The 18,356-nt window shown below is 45.8% G+C and overlaps 1 protein-coding gene across 1 annotated transcript in view; it reads right to left on the bottom strand.

Annotated features, from left to right (window-relative positions):
* Positions 1–881: 881 nt before the first annotated feature.
* KLF13 (KLF transcription factor 13) overlaps positions 882–18,356 on the bottom strand; it is a 38,487-nt gene continuing 21,012 nt past the window's right edge. Inside the window, exon 2 of the mRNA XM_035131247.2 lies at positions 882–4,565. Within this exon, the coding sequence (XP_034987138.2) occupies positions 4,273–4,565 (293 nt within the window). The 3' untranslated portion in view covers positions 882–4,272. The remainder of the gene's footprint in view (positions 4,566–18,356) is intronic.

The following is an 18,356-nucleotide window of genomic DNA, read 5'->3' as shown; positions in this document are numbered from 1 at the left end:
AGATTATCATAAAGCCCAGCATAAACTAGCCTCAGTTGTTGCCATTGGTTAGATTCAGATTCAGATTCAAATGAAGCAGCAGATCCACCAGGGATTTTGAGTGGGGGTGGGTGGGATTTAGTATTAAAAGGACTGTTCATTTTTAGCACAGTCCATAGGGAACCTTTGGACCTCTAGATGTTGCTGAACCACAACTCCCATCACCATGACCACCAGCCCTGCCTGCTGGGGCTGATGGGAGTTGTAGTTCAGTAATATCTAAGATGGAAGATGGTTCCCCACGCCTGCCATAGAGTGTCTACCAATTCCTAATATTTTTTTGAATTTATCTGTTCCAAGCACATATACACTTAGATGCTCTGTGGAAGCATCTCTATATTGCTTATTGGGCTGCAATACAATACTGCAGATCACTCTATGACTCTGCCAACACCTACTGCTATGAGGTTGCTGTTGTAAAATGAACAGAATATACCTGTTTCTCCTTAACCTGGCAATCCTGAGTGCAGAAATGGATTCATCTGCACATGACACCAATACACAGCAAGTTTTCTTTTCTTTTTGCAAAATGTGCTATTGAACATGGAGCTGAAAAGCCTGGGGATTTTAATGCTGGGGGAGTGTTGCTCAGGAGGTCTTGATAACTTTACAGATAACTACATATAATCCAATATTTTGAGATAAAAAGGAAAACACACACATACATGAATGAGGAAACTGCATCTGCCCTCATGTCTTCCTGGTATGAGCAAACTAGATGCAAGTTACACAAATAGCAAACAGTTGCCAGCAAGGCTGAAATGAGGTTTTGTGTCCTCTCTGTCACCAGAGAAACCCTGAGTGTTTACTATTATTTATGAAACTGTAAAGAACGGAAATGGGTTTCTTTTAAGTATCTCAGAAGCAATCTGCATGAATCCTCCAAATCCCAAATTAGAAATTATCCCAAATAGATTTGCAAAGCTTTCCCTTTTGTTTACATATCTAGGTGGCAGTCCTGAGCCATATGTACTTGTAGGTTACATTGAGATTAGTGAGACAGTTACGGTAAGAGACTTGCCTGTCTTTTTCTACTTATCTAAGCAATTCTCATGAAGAGGCTGCAAAGCTCAATGGAGGAACACGCGCTTTGCATGTAACGGATGCCAGATTCAGTCCCTGGCATCTCAGGTTATCAGAGTTGGAAAAGACCAAGGAGAGCCATATTGAATTAGATGGACCCCATTGTGTCACCTAGCGTAAGCACTCCGACTCAAATAACAATGCGAGGCTGTCAGTACTCCACGACCAGTTCCACCTGCACCAGCATTAACTCTTTGGTATAACTCTTGGATCAAGCATTGCATCTTCCATGGATCACATGCAGCTTCACTCTGCACCCTTAAAAATATTGCCACTCTAAGCATCAGCTCAGCTTACTTGTGTGTTGGCCATGATTCAAAGGGAATTTACTAGTGCATGGTACCATTTATTATTGCAATTTCACACTGCTCATCGAAGGAGAGAGAGATGTGGTTCTCTGTGAGAAATAGTAATGCTCTTTTAAGTGGTTTGTATTAACAGGTGATATGGTTAGATTAGATTTACAGTCCTTCATATCCTACCAACTATTATCTGAAATGTGAATTTCCTATATCTGAGTAGCTTTACTTGGCCAGTCCCTGCAAAGCTAGAGAGGTATGGCAATTCATTATACAAAAGAAGCAAGATTTTGCACATAATACGGTAGTAGCCAAATTGATCCGTTGTTCCTGCCTGTAGTTATAATTCCATACCCAAAGCCTTGTCTAGCACTGTTTATAGCTGAATGAAGTTGGAAATGTTAATGAAAATGTGAACTTTGAAACTAGTGCCATAAAATACAGAAATATCTAAATTTTGACCTGTGTTTTTTTTGTAGGTGACTGTTCATTGGAGAGAGGACCTTGAACTTAGAGCAATCTTTGTGTGTACAGTGGTACCTCGCAAGACGAAAATAATTCGTTCCGTGGGTTGCTTCGTCTAGCGATATTTTCATCTTGTGGAAACAAACGGCAGGAGGCAAAAAAAAAGCAGCAAAGAAATCGTCTTGCAAGACGCGGCCATAGAAAGCTTTGTCTTGCGAGGCAACAAAGAATCGCTAGACGCTTTCGTCTAGTGAGTTTTCCGTTGGGCGAGGTATTCGTCTTGCGAGGTACCACGGTACCTAGAAATTATGTTGTTGTTTTGGGGGTTTTCTGTTACAGAGGTGGCAAAATGGAATTATTGGAAAGCAGGACACATTTGGAATGTAGATATACTTATTGTAAACAGCAGTTTGGGGTTGTGGAGTTTGTTTTGGTGTGCTACAATCAACTGCATTCATCATTTACAGTAAAATAATAAGAATAATATTGGAAAATTACAAAGAAAAAACCCTGAATGTTTAATATACAGCTTCAGAACCAACCAAGCCGACAATAATGAGGTCTATGCACTTTGCAATTGCGGGTTTAAAGAAGTTTGCATTTATAAACCTAGAACCTGACCCAACTGTACGTGTTTAACAATGGGTGACCCAAGATAGATATGTGCACCAAGCCAGTTTTAGCAAAATGTGCCTCCACACCAGTAATGCAGGTGAAGGGCTCTTTATGCACACAAATCTCACTTGCTGGGGTGAAGTGCCTATTTTTGAAATGGCCACAAATCTCCCACCCAGGCACTTCAGGATGTGGCCAGTTGGCCTCTCCAGCTGTGAATGAGAGAGATTTTCTTACAGATATTAGGCAAGTAATGTGGTAGGTTGATCTCCACTGTGGTAGCCAAGAGAATGGGACGTCCAGCTCGGAACCCTGGCTGGCTGGCTGGGAGAGGGGTTCTCTTATCTATGTCCAGTCAAACCCTACACCCGTGGGATGCGAGTGTAGGAGAAATACGGAGTTCTGTTGAGCTAAAAACAGCATGTTTGTAACACTTTCTAGGTGCAAGTTCTCTTTTTACCCTTTCCTAATAAGAGACCATTTTCTGATTACTACCATACTACAGTACTTGGTTTCAACTTGTTACTTACTGACCAAATAGCTACAGTGCAGTGTTATATGGAAGCACGCTGCTTTGAAGCAATGTAAAACCAAGAGTTTTTATAACAAGTACCGGTACCTTGATAAAGCTTTGATGAAACCTTATATAAACAGTCTCCCAATGTTGCTCCCCCCCCATTTAAAATAGTTCAAGTTGATACAGTTTAGGCACCTATGTTTGGTAGCCGCATGACAGATGAGCAAGCAACACAGACAAGCTCAGGGACAACGTGGGGCTCACAAGCCTCTGAGAAATTCCTCTGCAGAAGTCTCACTTATTTCATAGGGTATTTTACCAGAGAACCCTGGAAAACAAATCCATAATGCCTAAAAACCACAAACTTGCTATTTTGAACTTAAATGCATTGTTCCCCAGTGATACATTTCCCTATATTCAGGGGTGGGTGGGAATGATAAAGGCATCGAGTTCGTGAAGTTTTTTTTAAAAAAATCCCCTCAACTCGCCCCCATGGGGTAGGTAGGACTGTATCAAACTTTATAGACAAGGTTTCTGCAGCAGGAAGTTGATGTGGTAAAATCATCTCAGTATGAAATGACATTGATGGGGCGGGGGCAGGGAGAGTGATTTAATGAAGTCATCTAGGGGCATGCCATATATGGTCCTGATTCCCCAAATGTATTTATAGCAAATGTGAAACCAAACCATTTGAGTGCAAAGTCCAGCGTTGGTTTCCTCCTCCGTGAGTGGAGGAACTCAGCACCACTCATTTTGAGTACAGATCTGTTTGCCAGCTGAGGCTGTAGAGAGTGTGTCTTCATTGTCCTTCCTGTGTTACATAAATACTTATCCCTGAGAAAGTTGAGAGGAGGTTGTGGAGTGGTGGAAAGTCAATCCAGTTCAGTTAGGCATTCCTCTTTTGTAACCTCTTTTTTATATATATAAAATTTGCTTTGACACCTGAGCAAAGGTATTTTTTTAAAAATATACACATATATAGATATATTTAAAAACAATTAACAGGAACATCTTCTTAAGGCTCTGAAGAGTGAAGGCTGGCAGACAAAATAACTGAAAATCTTGACCAGGAAGAAAAATTGCTGGCGGGAAGATAGAGAAGAGGTTCATCCATTGTGCCGTAGATAATCTGCTGGGGAAATGATGCAAAGAAAGAAAAAGACAAGCAAGCAAAATGTGCAACGCAAATAAAACTCCAAAAATGATATCTATAAAATGATAAGAGCAAAGTGCTGGCATCCAGTGCAGGCAGGCCTACGGGGAGCTTGAAGGGCTGATGGTGGGACTAGATGCGTCTGAACGGCTATAGTCACTGACCGATCCTGTCCGGGAGCTGCTGCCGCTCCTCCTCTTGAGCATGCTGGGGTGGAAATTGCTGTGCCGGCGGGCGTGCTTCGTCAAGTGGTCACTGCGCATGAATCGCTTCTCACAGAGAGGGCAGCCAAACTTTTTCTCTCCAGTGTGAGTGCGGAAATGCCGTGCCAGCTCATCGGAACGGGCAAACTTTTTGTTGCAATCTTCCCAACGGCATTCAAAAGGCCTCTCGCCTGTTGAGAGAGAGAAAGACAGACTATGAAATAGCCGTATGTGTTTTATTATTTTTTAATTAAAATGTTTCTACCCTGAAAGACTCTGGAGGCAGGCAGCTTACAGCATTTTAAAATAATAACAAAATAAAAGCTGCAGCCTAGTCCTATTCATATTTACTCAGGTAAAAGTTTCCTAGCATCATAGCAGCAGCAGCAGCAGCAGCAAGACAATCAGTTTTTATTAAATGCCCAAGAAAATGGAAAGCTCTACAATCCAGAAATGAAATGAATAAAATAACAACAAACTTGCGGCTAAAATAATGAAAGTGGGTTCGTGACAAACTGAAATGGATAGAGGAATGCAAAGGTGAGACACTGGATCCCTGAGAGAGTTCGTGGGTTTTCTGCATAGGAATGCTGCCCTGCCCTGCTTAGCATGCAGACTTTATATGCAGCAGCAGCAGCAGAAGTTAGTTTAGTTAAATGAATCCTTGCTTGGAAAACACCTTTAGTTGGAAGGTACCGTGTTTCTCCTAAAATAAGACGTGCCTCTAAAATAAGCCATGGCACGATCTTTTACAAGCAAAAAAATATAAGACATCCCCCAAAAATAAGACGTCTTGGGGGTACCTACCAGACCCAGCAGGAGCCGGCAAACGCAGCAGCGCACGCTGCGCCGCGCCCCAGCCCAGCGGGAGCCCCAGCACAGCGACGCACCGAGCTCCGGCTGAACGGGCCCCAGGACCCGGCAGCGGGCGGTGCGCGAAGTCGCAGCAGCCGGCAGGAGCCGGCAGCAGACCCAGCCGCGCCGCGCCGCGCCGCACCGCGTCAAGCCCAGGGACCCAGCAGTGGGCTCAGCGGGCGGCGCGCGAAGCCGCAGCAGCCGGCAGGAGCCGGCAGCAGCCCCAGTCACGCCGCGCCGCGTCAAGCCCAGGGCCCCAGCAGTGGGCTCAGCAGGCGGCGCGCGAAGCCGCAACAGCCGGCAGGAGCCGGCAGCAGCCCCAGCCGCGCCGCGCCGCGCCGCGTCAAGCCCGGGGACCCAGCAGTGGGCTCAGCGGGCGGCGCGCGAAGCCGCAGCCGCCGGCAGGAGCCGGCAGCAGCCCCAGTCGCGCCGCACCGCGTCAAGCCCAGGGACCCAGCAGTGGGCTCAGCGGGCGGCGCGCGAAGCCACAGGAGCCGGCAGCAGCCCCAGTCGCGCCGCGCCGCGCCGCACCGCGTCAAACCCAGGGACCCAGCAGTGGGCTCAGCGGGCGGCGCAAGAAAGCCCCGTACCATACTTACCGGTAACAATGCTGTACCATGCTTAATAAATAATAAGACATCCCCCGAAAATAAGCCGTGATGTGTTTTTTTTTTTATAGGAAAAATAAATATAAGACGTGTCTTATTTTAGGAGAAACACGGTATTCAGACTGAGTTTGATATAAAGTAAGAAAGGTTATGTTTACTAATGGAACTACATCAGGGGTCTGCAACCTTTTTCAGATGTGGGCTGGTACCCCCCTCAGACCTTGTGGGGGGCCGGACTAAAAAAAATTGGCGGGGGGGGGGATGAATGAATTCCTATGCCCCACAAATAACCCAGAAATGCATTTTAAATAAAAGCACACATTCTACTCATGTAAAAACCACACTGATTCCTGGACTGTCCGCGGCCCCCGGGCCTTAGGTTGCCTGAATGACATTCTCAATAGGGAAGCGTTCTGTGGTCCTAGCTAGCTATTTAGTTGGAGGAGCAAAGAATCCATGCTTATACTTACCAGTCTAAATAAACATTAAAGAGGGGGGCGAGAGGTCAGGATAGTGATAAAAGTATAGGGATAGTCTGGGAAGCTGGAGGTCTCTTGCTTTGTCTTAACCAGTGCAAACCCCTCTGAACCAGCTGAGTTGCACCCAAATACCCAACGGCCCCCACCTACGTGCTCTCAGTAGAAGTTTCTACTCAACAGGAAGCAACACTTCTCCATTTTGCTCATCCAACTTTATGCACATTACGGTGTTATTTAGTCATGTTGCTTTAGGGAACCCATACAAAAAACTCTGTTGTTGTTGTGTTACACTTATTCATCCCTTTCTACACACACACACAAATGCCACTTCACCTGTATTTCAAGGCAGCTTACAAAAATAAAAAACAAACAGCACTTTATAAAAGCTGTAAAACACTTTAAAAGCAAGTGCAGTAAGAAGTATCATAAAACATAGTGAAAAACCATAATAAAAAACCAGAAAGGCTGCATATAACTGCAATAAGCAAGGAATTAAATTCAGCCTCTGGAGCTTGCTTAACAAGCGGGCCTCAATAACAGTGGCAAAATGCCAACAAACCTCCCTGGGTCGGAAGTTCTCATGTCTGGGTACAGCAAGAGAAGGTCTCTGTAGGTGATCTTAGTTAGTGGGCAGGTAGCTCACTTAGTTAGGGGAGAAGGTAGCTCATCAGGAACCGCATTCTAAAGCATTACAGCTTCACAATCCAAACTTTCTGGGACACAGTTTGGAATCTACTGTAGATTCTAGATAACTTTACCATTAGATCACAAGATATTAATTCCAAAGTTTAGTAATAAAGTTTTTTAAAAAAACAACAACAACAACCTCATTTTACATCCCATATCAGTGTATTGAAGGTGAATGAGGGGATATTTTTAAAAGAAATCCATTATGAGTTCCATGAAAACCATAACTCTGCTTTTTGTTAGTTTCACTGGTTATGGTTCCTGTCTCATTGCTTCCCGGCCACTCATGATATCACATCCAGCAGTGGCTTTCCCTCAACATCCATTGTTTAGCTCTCTTCTTTCTTAGCCAGATTGCGTTCCTTTTGAGCTGCTTTTTGCACAGGAGAAGGCCATGTGGTTCATGCATCAGGTTTTGACAGGGAGATGAATGAGGAGGCGTGATGAGGTTGTCAGTTCCACTTGCCCCTTGAATTATATCAGGCATGTTTTCCCTAATTCAGCTAGCACTCTACAGTTTTAATCAAATCAGACCACAGAAGCTGAATGTACAACAAGCTTTAATAATACTAAATGTAGGAAAGAAGAATATCCATCAAATTGCCAGTGTCTTCACCTAACCATAAGATGAATAGATAAAAATAAATAAATAAGGAAGACCAGCTTGGCTACTCTTACTTGACCTTCTTGTTTGAATTACCCGTTTCTTCCAAGGGAGCAGAAGTACTTGCCATTACTGCTAGGACCAATCATAATAATTTTTACATTTATACCCCACCCATCTGGTTTCCCCAGCCACTCTGGGCAGCTTACAACATCTATATATATAAAAATGTAAAAATAATGAAAGGGCTCCACTTTTCTCCGTAACTGCTTGACTGATCGTCCTGAAATTTTGACACAACGATCCAGGCCATCCCCGAGTGTTGTTAGAAAAAAACAACTCACACATCTCACACCTCCGCAGGTAAAAACCTGTTTTTCAACAAAGTAAAACAGCGCCCTCAAGTGGATTTCCTCCCACAGCACACCCCCTCCCTTCCAGTTAAATCTACACCACACCCACAAACCCTGCCTCCACCACGAGATCCACCACTCACATATATCCATCCGGCAGAAGTGTCGAAGACCTCAACAGAGACACACGACATCAACGTCTTGACCTCCTACAAGCTTCCTAAAATCTTCTTTTGCAGCAACAAGGCCCAAACAACTGAAAACAGGCCTTTTGCAGCAACAAGGCCCAACATTGCCAAGTGGAGGTAGGGGCCTGCCTGGGGGGGGATGGGGGCCCGAGTAGGGGGCAGGGACAGGTAATGGGTCAGTGGGGGGAGACGCAGGGATGAAACCTGACTTCCGATTCATCGCCAGAGCCATCCGGCGGGGTTTCCCTCGAGCTCCGAGGGAGCCCGGCTTTGCGAGGGGGGGAGCCGCGAGAGCGACTCGGCCCCAGAAAGAGCCCCAGATTGGGCGTTCTGGGGAAGAAGTGCTCGGCGGAGCTCCAAAAGCGACTCCCCTACTCCCCAGCAAGCTCCATTAGGAGCCCTGGAGAGAGTGGGGTGGTAGTCGCGGGAGCCATTTTCAAGCATCACTGTCACCCTCGCAAAGTGAAGCTTCGTGCCGGCGGCAGAGAGCGGTGGATTTTTCCAATTAGAAGATCGGGCTACATTGGGCACCGTGAGTAAAGAGATTCAAAAAGCTTCATTTTTCAAGTAAAAGATTTGGTCACGGCTTTAAAAGGAAGTCAGGTTCCTCCCTTGTGTGAAACGAGATGCAGTAATTTGACCTCGGCTGACAGGGTGAAAGGAAACAATCAATTTACCAAGAATTTGACTCTTAAACTCTCTCCTGGAGCAGGTCAGGGGGAGAGGTGTGAATTGCTTTAAAGTGCCTGCAAATCTTCAAGAAAAAAAATCTAAGGAAAGTCCCCCAGGAAGTTGGATCTGGGTGCCTGGAGGGATCAGTGAATGGACTTACAATATAGATTTAATAAAGAGTGGATTATTTTATTGAACTTGGATCTGTTAAATTTAAAGTGAATTTGAAAATGTGTACATGATTATGGACTAAGATTTTGAGTTATAAACACAAGATTTAAAAGGGGAAAAGATATCCAGAGTGGACATGAAAATGGCGCTTGAGGTTTGTTAACATGACTCCTGTCATCTCCGGCTTTGTTATCTGCTGTTCTCCCATGGAATTTGAAAAAGCAAAAATGACTCTAGACACAACATCATCACAAGATCTGTGGCAAAAGATTCTTTTGGAACTTTTGGACATTAAACAGGAACTGGTCAGGAACAACAAGCAGCTGCGTGAAGCTAATAAACAACCAAGTGAAGAAAGTGAAAGGAACTGCTTGGACATTGAATTTGGAGAAGAGACAACATTGGACCATGCAGAGGAACATGAAGAGCAATTACCAGCTTCAGACAATGCCACAAATAATAAAGAATTTAAATGTTGCAAAGAAGAGGAGGAAGAATATTGGAATGCTCCACAAGTGGGAGATGTGGAACAGGATTTAAAAGTGGACCAAGGGCTCCTCGAGGGAGAACCAGAGGATATTGTTGCTCTCCTAGTGAGAGAGGGAGGGCAATGTACACTCTGGGAAAATGGGAAGGTAATTGGAGGATGTTGGGAAACAGGTGGAAACGGGAAAAAACAGCAAAGCTGTCTGAAAAAAGTCAGATTTGGGGAAAGGGTGGGAGTGGGTTAAAAATTTAAATACTTGATGTTAGGATGGATTGATTGGAAAGGTCCGAGACTGGAATGAATTGCGGAATTCACTGATCCACCTGGGAAATCTAGATCCAGGAGGGGGGGGTGAAATTGTTTTTAGTTTGTTTAAAGGTATTATGAGAGAAATTGTAGTATTATAAATTGTGAATCATTGTTGATAAAAATTATAAGCTAAGGGGAGAAATAATAGCAAGATATTGGAAAAAAAATTTTAGAGATATGAATTAAATGTTTGAATGTTAAAAAACACAGGGATGAAACCTGCCCTCTCCACAGTATCTCGCCTCGGCTTTGCAGACTAGGCTGAGTGGATTTAGGGCCAGCCTGGGTGGGGGGTGGCAGGGGCCAAATAGGCCACAGCATAGATAGAATCAACTGAATATGGGCCTTTTACAGGGCCGTGCCTTTGGGTAGAATAAATGTTATTTCACATGACACACACGGGTAGGGGAGTCAGGGTTGGGACAGGGAAATTTTTTACGGAACACCCGCACTGGGGGAATGATTGTGTGCAAAATGAACGGTTCACAGGGATAACCCGGGGGGGGGGTGGAGGAGAGGAGGGAAATCACAGGGGTAAACCGGGGGTGGGGGAAGAGGGGCATAATAGGTCATGGATCAGGACAGAGTTGGGGGATTCACAGGGATGAGGGGGCAATCACAGGAATAAGCCGGGGGGATGAGGGGAGGAGTGAGGGGATCACAGGGATACGTCATGGATCGGCACAGGGTAGGGGAAATCACACAAATAACCCACAGCAACGCGTGGCAGGGCCAGCTAGTCCTATATAATAAAGTGCAAGTGTCTCTGCGTCCAGATTCCGTGTGTCCCTGGGTTACTGCGCATGTGCCCAAGGGACACAGGGATTGGAGGCAGAGACAACCGCCGCTCCGCCAACCTCCGCTCCGAAGCCTCATCTCATGCTGGAGGTGCTCTGCGAGGTGGCGAAGGAGAGAAGCGCTCCTCCCTCCCGCCGCCTTGCCACGCACTGCCGGCATGGGACAGCACTTCCTCGGCGAAGACAAGCAGGCGAGCTGTCTGCCTGCTTGCCGTAGCCGAGGAACTCGAAGTGGCAGCGGGCAATTCGGCTGGGGGACTGGCTTGGCGGTGGCGGGAAAAAGGGGAGGAATTCCTCCCCTTCTTCCCGCCACCACCAAGCCAGTCCTGGAGCCGAAGTATGGCGTGGCAGGGTTTTCCGCCATTTGCCTCCCCCTGGGGGGAAGGCAAACGGCAAAAAGCCCCCGCTGCGGGGTTGCCGGCTCTGTCGGGTGGGGGGGAGGGAGAAGCAGAAGATCCGATCAGTCTTCGGCTTCTCCCTCCCCCCACCCAACAGAGCCGTCATTTGGCTCTGTCAGGTGGGGGGAGGAAGAAGCAGAGGATCGGATTGCTTCTCCCTCCCCCCACCCGACAGAGCCAGCAACCAGGCCCCTGGGTTCGGAGAAGTGCTGCGCAAGCGCTTCTCCGAACCACAGTATGTCTCTTTCCTGTCGGCGGCTGGGGGAGAGGAAGGAAGGAGGAGAAAGCAGCCCTTTCTCCTCCTTCGTTCCTGTCCCCCTGCCACCGACAGCAAGGACAGGTCCCAGGGTTCGGAGAAGCGCTGCGCAGAGGTCTAAAATTTATAGGGTCCGTTTTTAACAGTCCTGTGTGACACCTTTATGACCAACCAGTTCAGGCTTCAATCCTGCACATACATATGAGGGAGCAATCCTCGTATTGGATTTCAGTAGGGCTTATTCTTGAATAATGTACAGTTATTGCAGCACGAACCTGCATTAGAAATTGTGCAGTACTGACCCCCTTTTGAACCAACCCCCTTTTCTGTGCCAAGTGCTGATGAAAGTGAAAGGTTAAAATGCCCATTGCTTTTTTACTAAGGAGGAGGATGGGGAAAGAACTGGGACAGCTTGGCCATGCCCTGTGAGCTCTCATTGGCCATGCCCCTGTGACCCCCTAGCTGCCCCACCAAGTCCAGTGGGCACTCAAACCAGGGTCTCTGCTAGGCACTCTAATTGGCAGATGTAGCATTTTCAAGAGGCTAGAAACAGGAACTGAACATGCTTGGTGTCACAGGTACGATATTATCCTGCACTTAAGAACTGCTACAAGATTATTTGGTGTCTTGTGGAAAACAGCCTACAAAGTTAGCCTAAACCTAAAGCTTTGCACAAACACCACAGAAACAAACATGCCATAGGGTATTAATTATGATGAGACTTTGCTCTGCACCAACACCCTGTATGGAAACTCTCAACTGGGGTTGAGGGGTGGGGATGCGGTTTTTTGAGCAGGTGAGATTGTACAAAGTGCCCTTCTGTTCCTGGCAGGAAATAAAGCAATCAAGAGAAATGGAGATTATAGGAACTCATTGCCTCATATTTATTAGGGAAGTAGCAATGTGGCAAAGTCTTCTTGCAGCAAAACTGCAAAACCATGCTTGTTGTTGGACTCTGAGAGGGGGAGTAAAAATTTACTTTCTCTCCAGTACTGTGTTTTGAAGGCAACCAAAGAGAGGAATGGCAAACCTTTAGCTAACCTAGTAAGCGTTCCCTCCCTGTTCAAACTGCGCTTCTTACTCCTTGTTGTGTTATTAAACAGCTTTGGAGTAAAGCAGGGATACCAGAGAATGGTGTCTGTGTGCCAAGGCAGCAAGCCACAGTTGCAAGCCACACTTCTGTGCCAACACCACATCAGATTTGGCAAAAGCTGAGGATCTGGCTGAACACATTGAACCAATCTGAAGAGGGTTTATTTCCTAAAGGCTTTCACATATTCCCCAGATAGTTGAGGGAAAGGGATGCTGCTTTCTAGTCCCTGTCACACATACAAATTATAATAGAAACAGGAGTCACCGCCCATCCTTCACTCACACCTGGGGGTGGGGGCTCGCTCACATGATCCCCTACCTGATGAGTTAACACTTACGTTAAAAGCTGGCCATTCCTAGTAGGTTACTGTAGCAGGAGGGAGCTGTAGTAGAGGTTTCTTACAGTCAAGAGATGAACAAATTTTATAAAATAAAACAAATAATAAATAGTGTTTTCTACCTGACATTCACATGAGTTGCCTTGAGGCTGCCAGCTGATTTTAGACTTTTATGTATTGTTTTATAGCGTGTCCTCCCTTAAAGAGGGCATGTGTTGCAGTGTGACCTGGCAACCGAACGCTGTGTTGTGGGTGGGTACGATTTGGATAGCCACAACACCCTATTGGTAGGTCCCTTGATGCTGGGTTTAATCAGGCCAATGGGACGCTAGCCAAACCGATCAAGGGCTCATGCACGTGTGCTCATGCACGTGACTCAGAGCTTCCTCTTTTGGTCAGTGCATCAGAACACCCACCCACCTCTCCCTATTTTTAGGGCTTGCCCGCTTGACCTTGCTATACCATCGTGTGTCGCCTGTCGGGCACGGCAGGAATTTTCCCCACTTGGCTGATTGGCTGGTGCCACTTGGGTTTCGCCTGCTGCGTAGCAAATCACCACAACTTGTATGGTTGTGGATAGGCTCTGGTTCAGGGGATAGGGATTGGGGAATGGTCTTGCCATCCCTATGTGAAGGGTATTCCATTAAAGGAATCCAGGGACTCAATGGTTTGGTCAACCCTGAGAGGGGTTGTGCCCGTGTGTGCTAGGGGAACATCTGGGTGGTGGACATAGCATGTCCCCGGCTTTCTGCCATTCCAGGTGTTCACCCTAGGCCAGGCATCCCCAAACTTCGGCCCTCCAGATGTTTTGGACTACAATTCCCATCATCCCTGACCACTGGTCCCGTTAGCTAGGGATCATGGGAGTTGCAGGCCAAAACATCTGGAGGGCCGCAGTTTGGGGATGCCTGCCCTAGGCTGACCTATGTTGGTACCCAGGGTCAGCGCTGCCTGCAAGGGTGCAGGGAGCTAGTCGAACCAGAGCCTATGCAACCACTCACCTGATGTAATCAATAAAGTTGTGGTCTAAATTCTGCCAAAAACCAAACCAAAATTTGAGTCTTGTCTGAATTTATTTATAGGGGGAGGTTTAAAGGTCTAAACACACAAATCATATGGTGTAACTTAAGTATCTTGTCATAAGGACAACAAATACTGGAAGCAGAGCAGCATGATGGGCCTACTTACAATTTAGGTCTTATCTGTTTGCCAATTAGGTAAAGGGACCCCTGACCATTAGGTCCAGTCGTGACCGACTCGGCACTCATCTCGCGTTATTGGCCGAGGGAGCCGGCGTACAGCTTCCAGGTCATGTGGCCAGCATGACAAAGCCGCTTCTTTTTTTTTTTAAATATATTTTTATTAATTTTCCAATTAAAACCAATTATATCACATTCATTATTTCAAATTATACACATATATATATCAATCAAACCGAATGTTATGCCAAATCGTCTAGAAAAATTTTTATTTGGGTTCCCATGCTTCAAGAAATTGGGGATTCCTCGCAACCGTCCACTGCCGTCTTTTTTCTAAAGTTCAAATCGTCCTCCAAGTTCATAATAATCCAGATCTTCCCCTTACAGTCACATAGATGTTTTCCACTTTCAACCGATTGTTTCCCAGCTGCTGAGATAAATATCAAACAAGGTTTCACAAATGTTCTTTCTCCTGTGTGGGTTAATCAGTCCAGCCTCCCCATAAATCTTCTTAGTCTGGAGCTCCCTGTTGCGTCGAAGCAGCGCCATCTTAAAAAGCTCAAATCACTTTCGTTTTCTCTCATAGCCATGAAGATTAATGATCTTTATAAAAATTTACAGCTTTTCCAGGCAGAAGACCCAAACATCAAACCATAAACTCTTGGTAAATTAATGGATCTCCTTGCCCTATAGCTGAACTTAGCTTCAGGTCGCTGCTCCAATTCAAAGTGCGTCACAGCTCATAAATCCTCCGAACGCGTCCAGGACTCCTTCCGTCCGACTAGGGGGGGGGGGCTTTTCTCATCGGCAACTCCACATCTTTAAAAAATATGCTCAGTAACAACAGTTTATAAAGTTCAACTCACACAGTCTTTTGCTTCTCTTTCACTCCAAACAAGCCAGGACATCGCGTCTGGGAAGGTACGAAGTAACTCATATGAAGAAAAAAAAAAAAACTCAATTCCCTTATCGCTCCGTCCCCATCAATCCTTCTTCCAGATGATATACAGCCTTTGACTCCTCTCCCTCAGCAGCATAAATTTCTCAGCAGTAAACAGCGCTTCTTCCCCTCCTTCTGAAGTATGTCCATAGTTTTAAGCCTAATTATCTTCTTTAACCATGGAAATCCCCGCCATGCAGATTAGCGTCCGGGAGTCCTGGCCCTCGTAAGTGCTTTTCAGCCCAAGCTCCCCCCACTCCATAAACAGTCGGAGTGGGTCTGGGGGCATCGCGGGCCAGCGGCCCCTCTCCGTAACCCCCGGAGAGGGTAGGGGGTTGCCATTTACTCCCCTAGCAACCGCCAAATTCCTTACGAAGGTCAGAGGGATGGAAAACAGGTCCGCCATTCCTGCCGGCGGAAACCGGAACCCATGACAAAGCCGCTTCTGGCGAACCAGAGCAGCACACAGAAACACCGTTTACCTTCCCGCTGTAGTGGTACCTATTTATCTACTTGCACTTTGACGTGCTTTCGAACTGCTAGTTTGGCAGGAGCTGGGACCAAGCAACGGGAGCTCACTCCATCGGAGGGATTCGAACCACCAACCTTCTGATCGGCAAGCCTTAGGCTCTGTAGTTTAACCCATAGCACCACCCGCATCCCAAATTACTCATCATTAAATGCATTTCAGTTCAGTGCATATCCTTGAAGGCATGCATCTAATTAAAACATAACCTGCATAATAAAAACTATTTTTAAAAATGTGTTAAAATTACAATCTTGCATACATCACGTAGCAACTTCACTTCTGCCCAGAAGAACAAACAAACATAAAGAACAAACTCATACCAACATGTTGTATTTATATTGGGTTCCTGAGGACTCTTAGGAGGCACTACAGTGCCTTCAAAGCAGTTTGTTGCAAAGGAAATTGCACAGAGCCTTCTCGGTAGTGACACCCTCCCTGTGGAACACACTCACATCAGATGTCAAGGAGATAAATAACTATACAACTTTTATAAGACATAGGAAGGCAGTCTTGTATCAGGAAGTTTTTAATGTTTGATGGGCAGGGTACAAATAATAAATTGTTATTTTTTTGTTTTGTTTTGTTATGATTATGCCTTCTCAGAAAGAAAGATTTTTTGAAGCTGGAACAGGAACGTTAACATTGGCAAGCACTGCATGGCAGCATTCGCTGTTGATTGCCAGTCACTGTGGATGTTTCACAAATGCTTGATCCTCTCTACGATCAGTATCAACCCTACTGTGAAGAGAGGAGAGAAATGGATGGGGATTCGGATGAGTGGACAGAGACCTTCTCCTTCTGTGGTATCTTGTTATCTATTGGCAAATAAAGACCTAAGCAACTTGGGACCAGCTACCTTTGAGAATACCTTCACTAGTATAATCCTTTCCAGTTCCTTAGGTCCTCAGCCAAATGCTCCTGAGGTTTGTCGTATCTTCACTAGGACCAGGGACTGTAATATACCGTGTTTCTCATATTTTAAGGCATCCCTACAAAATAAGGCATGGCAGGATTTTCCTGAGGTGGAAAAATATAAGGCATACCTCGAAAATAGGCCGTACCGGGTGGTGGAAGAAGGTCTGTGGCAAAGAAGGGTTGCTGCTGCCGCGTTAACCCCCGAGACCTGGCTGCAGCCTCAGCGCGCAGCGCGTTCAGCCCCAGAACCCGGCTGTAGCCTTTGCGCACCGCGCGCGGACACCCGGGACCTGGCTGTAGCCTCAGCGCGCAGCCCCAGGACCCGGCTGCAGCCTTTGCGCGCGGACACCCGGGACCCGGCTGCAGCCTCAGCGCGCGCAGCCCCAGGACCCGGCTGCAGCCTTTGCCTGCCGCGCGCGAAGACCCGGTGGGAGCAGGTCTGTGGTCTGTACAGATACCGGTACCGGTACTTAATTAAAAAATAAGAGATCCCTTGAAAATAAGCCATGCTGTGTTTTTTTCAGGAAAAAATTAATATAATACATGTCTTATAATATGAGAAACACGGTAGTGGGGCCTGCCTTTTTGGATGCACATCAGGCAGGCACCAATGCCTACTTAAAGCCTGCTTAAAACACACCTGTTCACCAAGGCTCCTCCCAGGGGCAGGAGATGACCCTTTCCCAAGTATGTTTATACGTCCATCTGATTTGTGATATATTTTGCGTTTATTTTATGGATGTAGTTTTATTGCTGATCTCATGTCATTCACTGACATATTTTTCTTTAAAGTGGGTGGCATATGCATTTTTGCAAATAAATAAATCCTTGTACAGACAGGAGACCGCCCCTGGTCTCCTGCAAGGCTCCACCAGTGCAAGCCAGTAACTGGTCAGAGTTGGAAGTGTGATGTGAGAGAAGCAGGCCTCAGTCGCAACAACTTGAAGCTATCTTTGCAAACGAGGTGGTGTAAATGAAAACCTTTCCAGGGGAGTCAGTTATAAGCCCCACATCTTTGGTATAAGGCACTCCACTTGTGGATCCATCTGAACAATTGGCTTATTAGTAGAGTCTCTCCTTATTTGAGGAGGAAAGTCAAACCATTGCACACCTCACAAGTGGGCAAAGCAGAGACACGGCTCCCACAGCACGTGAATTAGAGCACCGCCAAAAGCATTTATCAATCAGGCTTGGTTTATTCTGTTGACCACTAAAAGAACAGCTAGAATGTTATTTCTCCAGAAGGCAAGCTTTTCAAAGATAGACCAATCATATAGGGTTTATTGGGGTGGAACTGTGGTCTGAGTAAACCAGCAAGTATTTTTAAACAAAGCATGCTTAAATAACTCTTGGCGTGGTCTGGGAAAGTATTTCCACTTCCACTGTTTTATATAAGCACTTCAAACTGACCAACAAGCCAAACTTGGAACCATCCACGAGACAGCCGAGGCATTATGGTGCCCCTGCTTTGGACAGTATCAAAGGTGCTTTCTTACCAGAATGTGCAAAAGAAAACCAGAGCTCAGCCCTCTTTCAACAAGCCGGAAACAGAGCTATTTTAAGCCCTGCAAGTTATTTATTCCTTTTACAGATTTCATTTATTTTCCCCCTCAACTCTTTAGAGTTGTAAAAACTCAAAGAGTCTCCAACACATACAAATGCCAGCTTATGTGTCATCATGGCCTGAACTCAGTTTTAACCACAGTCTCTTGGCAATGCTTTTAAAAAAAAATCTGTGCCACCTTGATGTTGGAAAGATGGCTTGGAAGAGACCTTCTGCATTTTCCGTGAAAAATATAAGAACGAAACCTCACTCCCCTCTCCTTATTCATTTTCTCTCATTCTTCTGGCTCTCTCTTCACTGCAAAATATTCACGAAGTCAAGTCATCTTGACATCAGTTTATTTCCAAAAGAATATTTGATGTTTCCATATTGGGTAACTCCTGAAATTTAATTTTCCTGAGCCAGATAAATGACCTCAACCTATTTGACCTGGGTTAACCAAAGTGGGGTTGCTTCCTTGGAAATTCCAAAACACAGCAAAGCTGACCCCCCCCCCCAAAAAAAAACCACTCTAAAAATGAAAATTAAAAAAATCCTCATT

The sequence above is a fragment of the Zootoca vivipara genome, chromosome 14 (genome assembly GCF_963506605.1).
Source record: "Zootoca vivipara chromosome 14, rZooViv1.1, whole genome shotgun sequence".
In the NCBI taxonomy this organism is placed as follows: Eukaryota; Metazoa; Chordata; class Lepidosauria; order Squamata; family Lacertidae; genus Zootoca; species Zootoca vivipara.
Note: the sequence above shows the minus strand (reverse complement) of the source record. Positions and strands in the feature narration are given on the sequence as shown.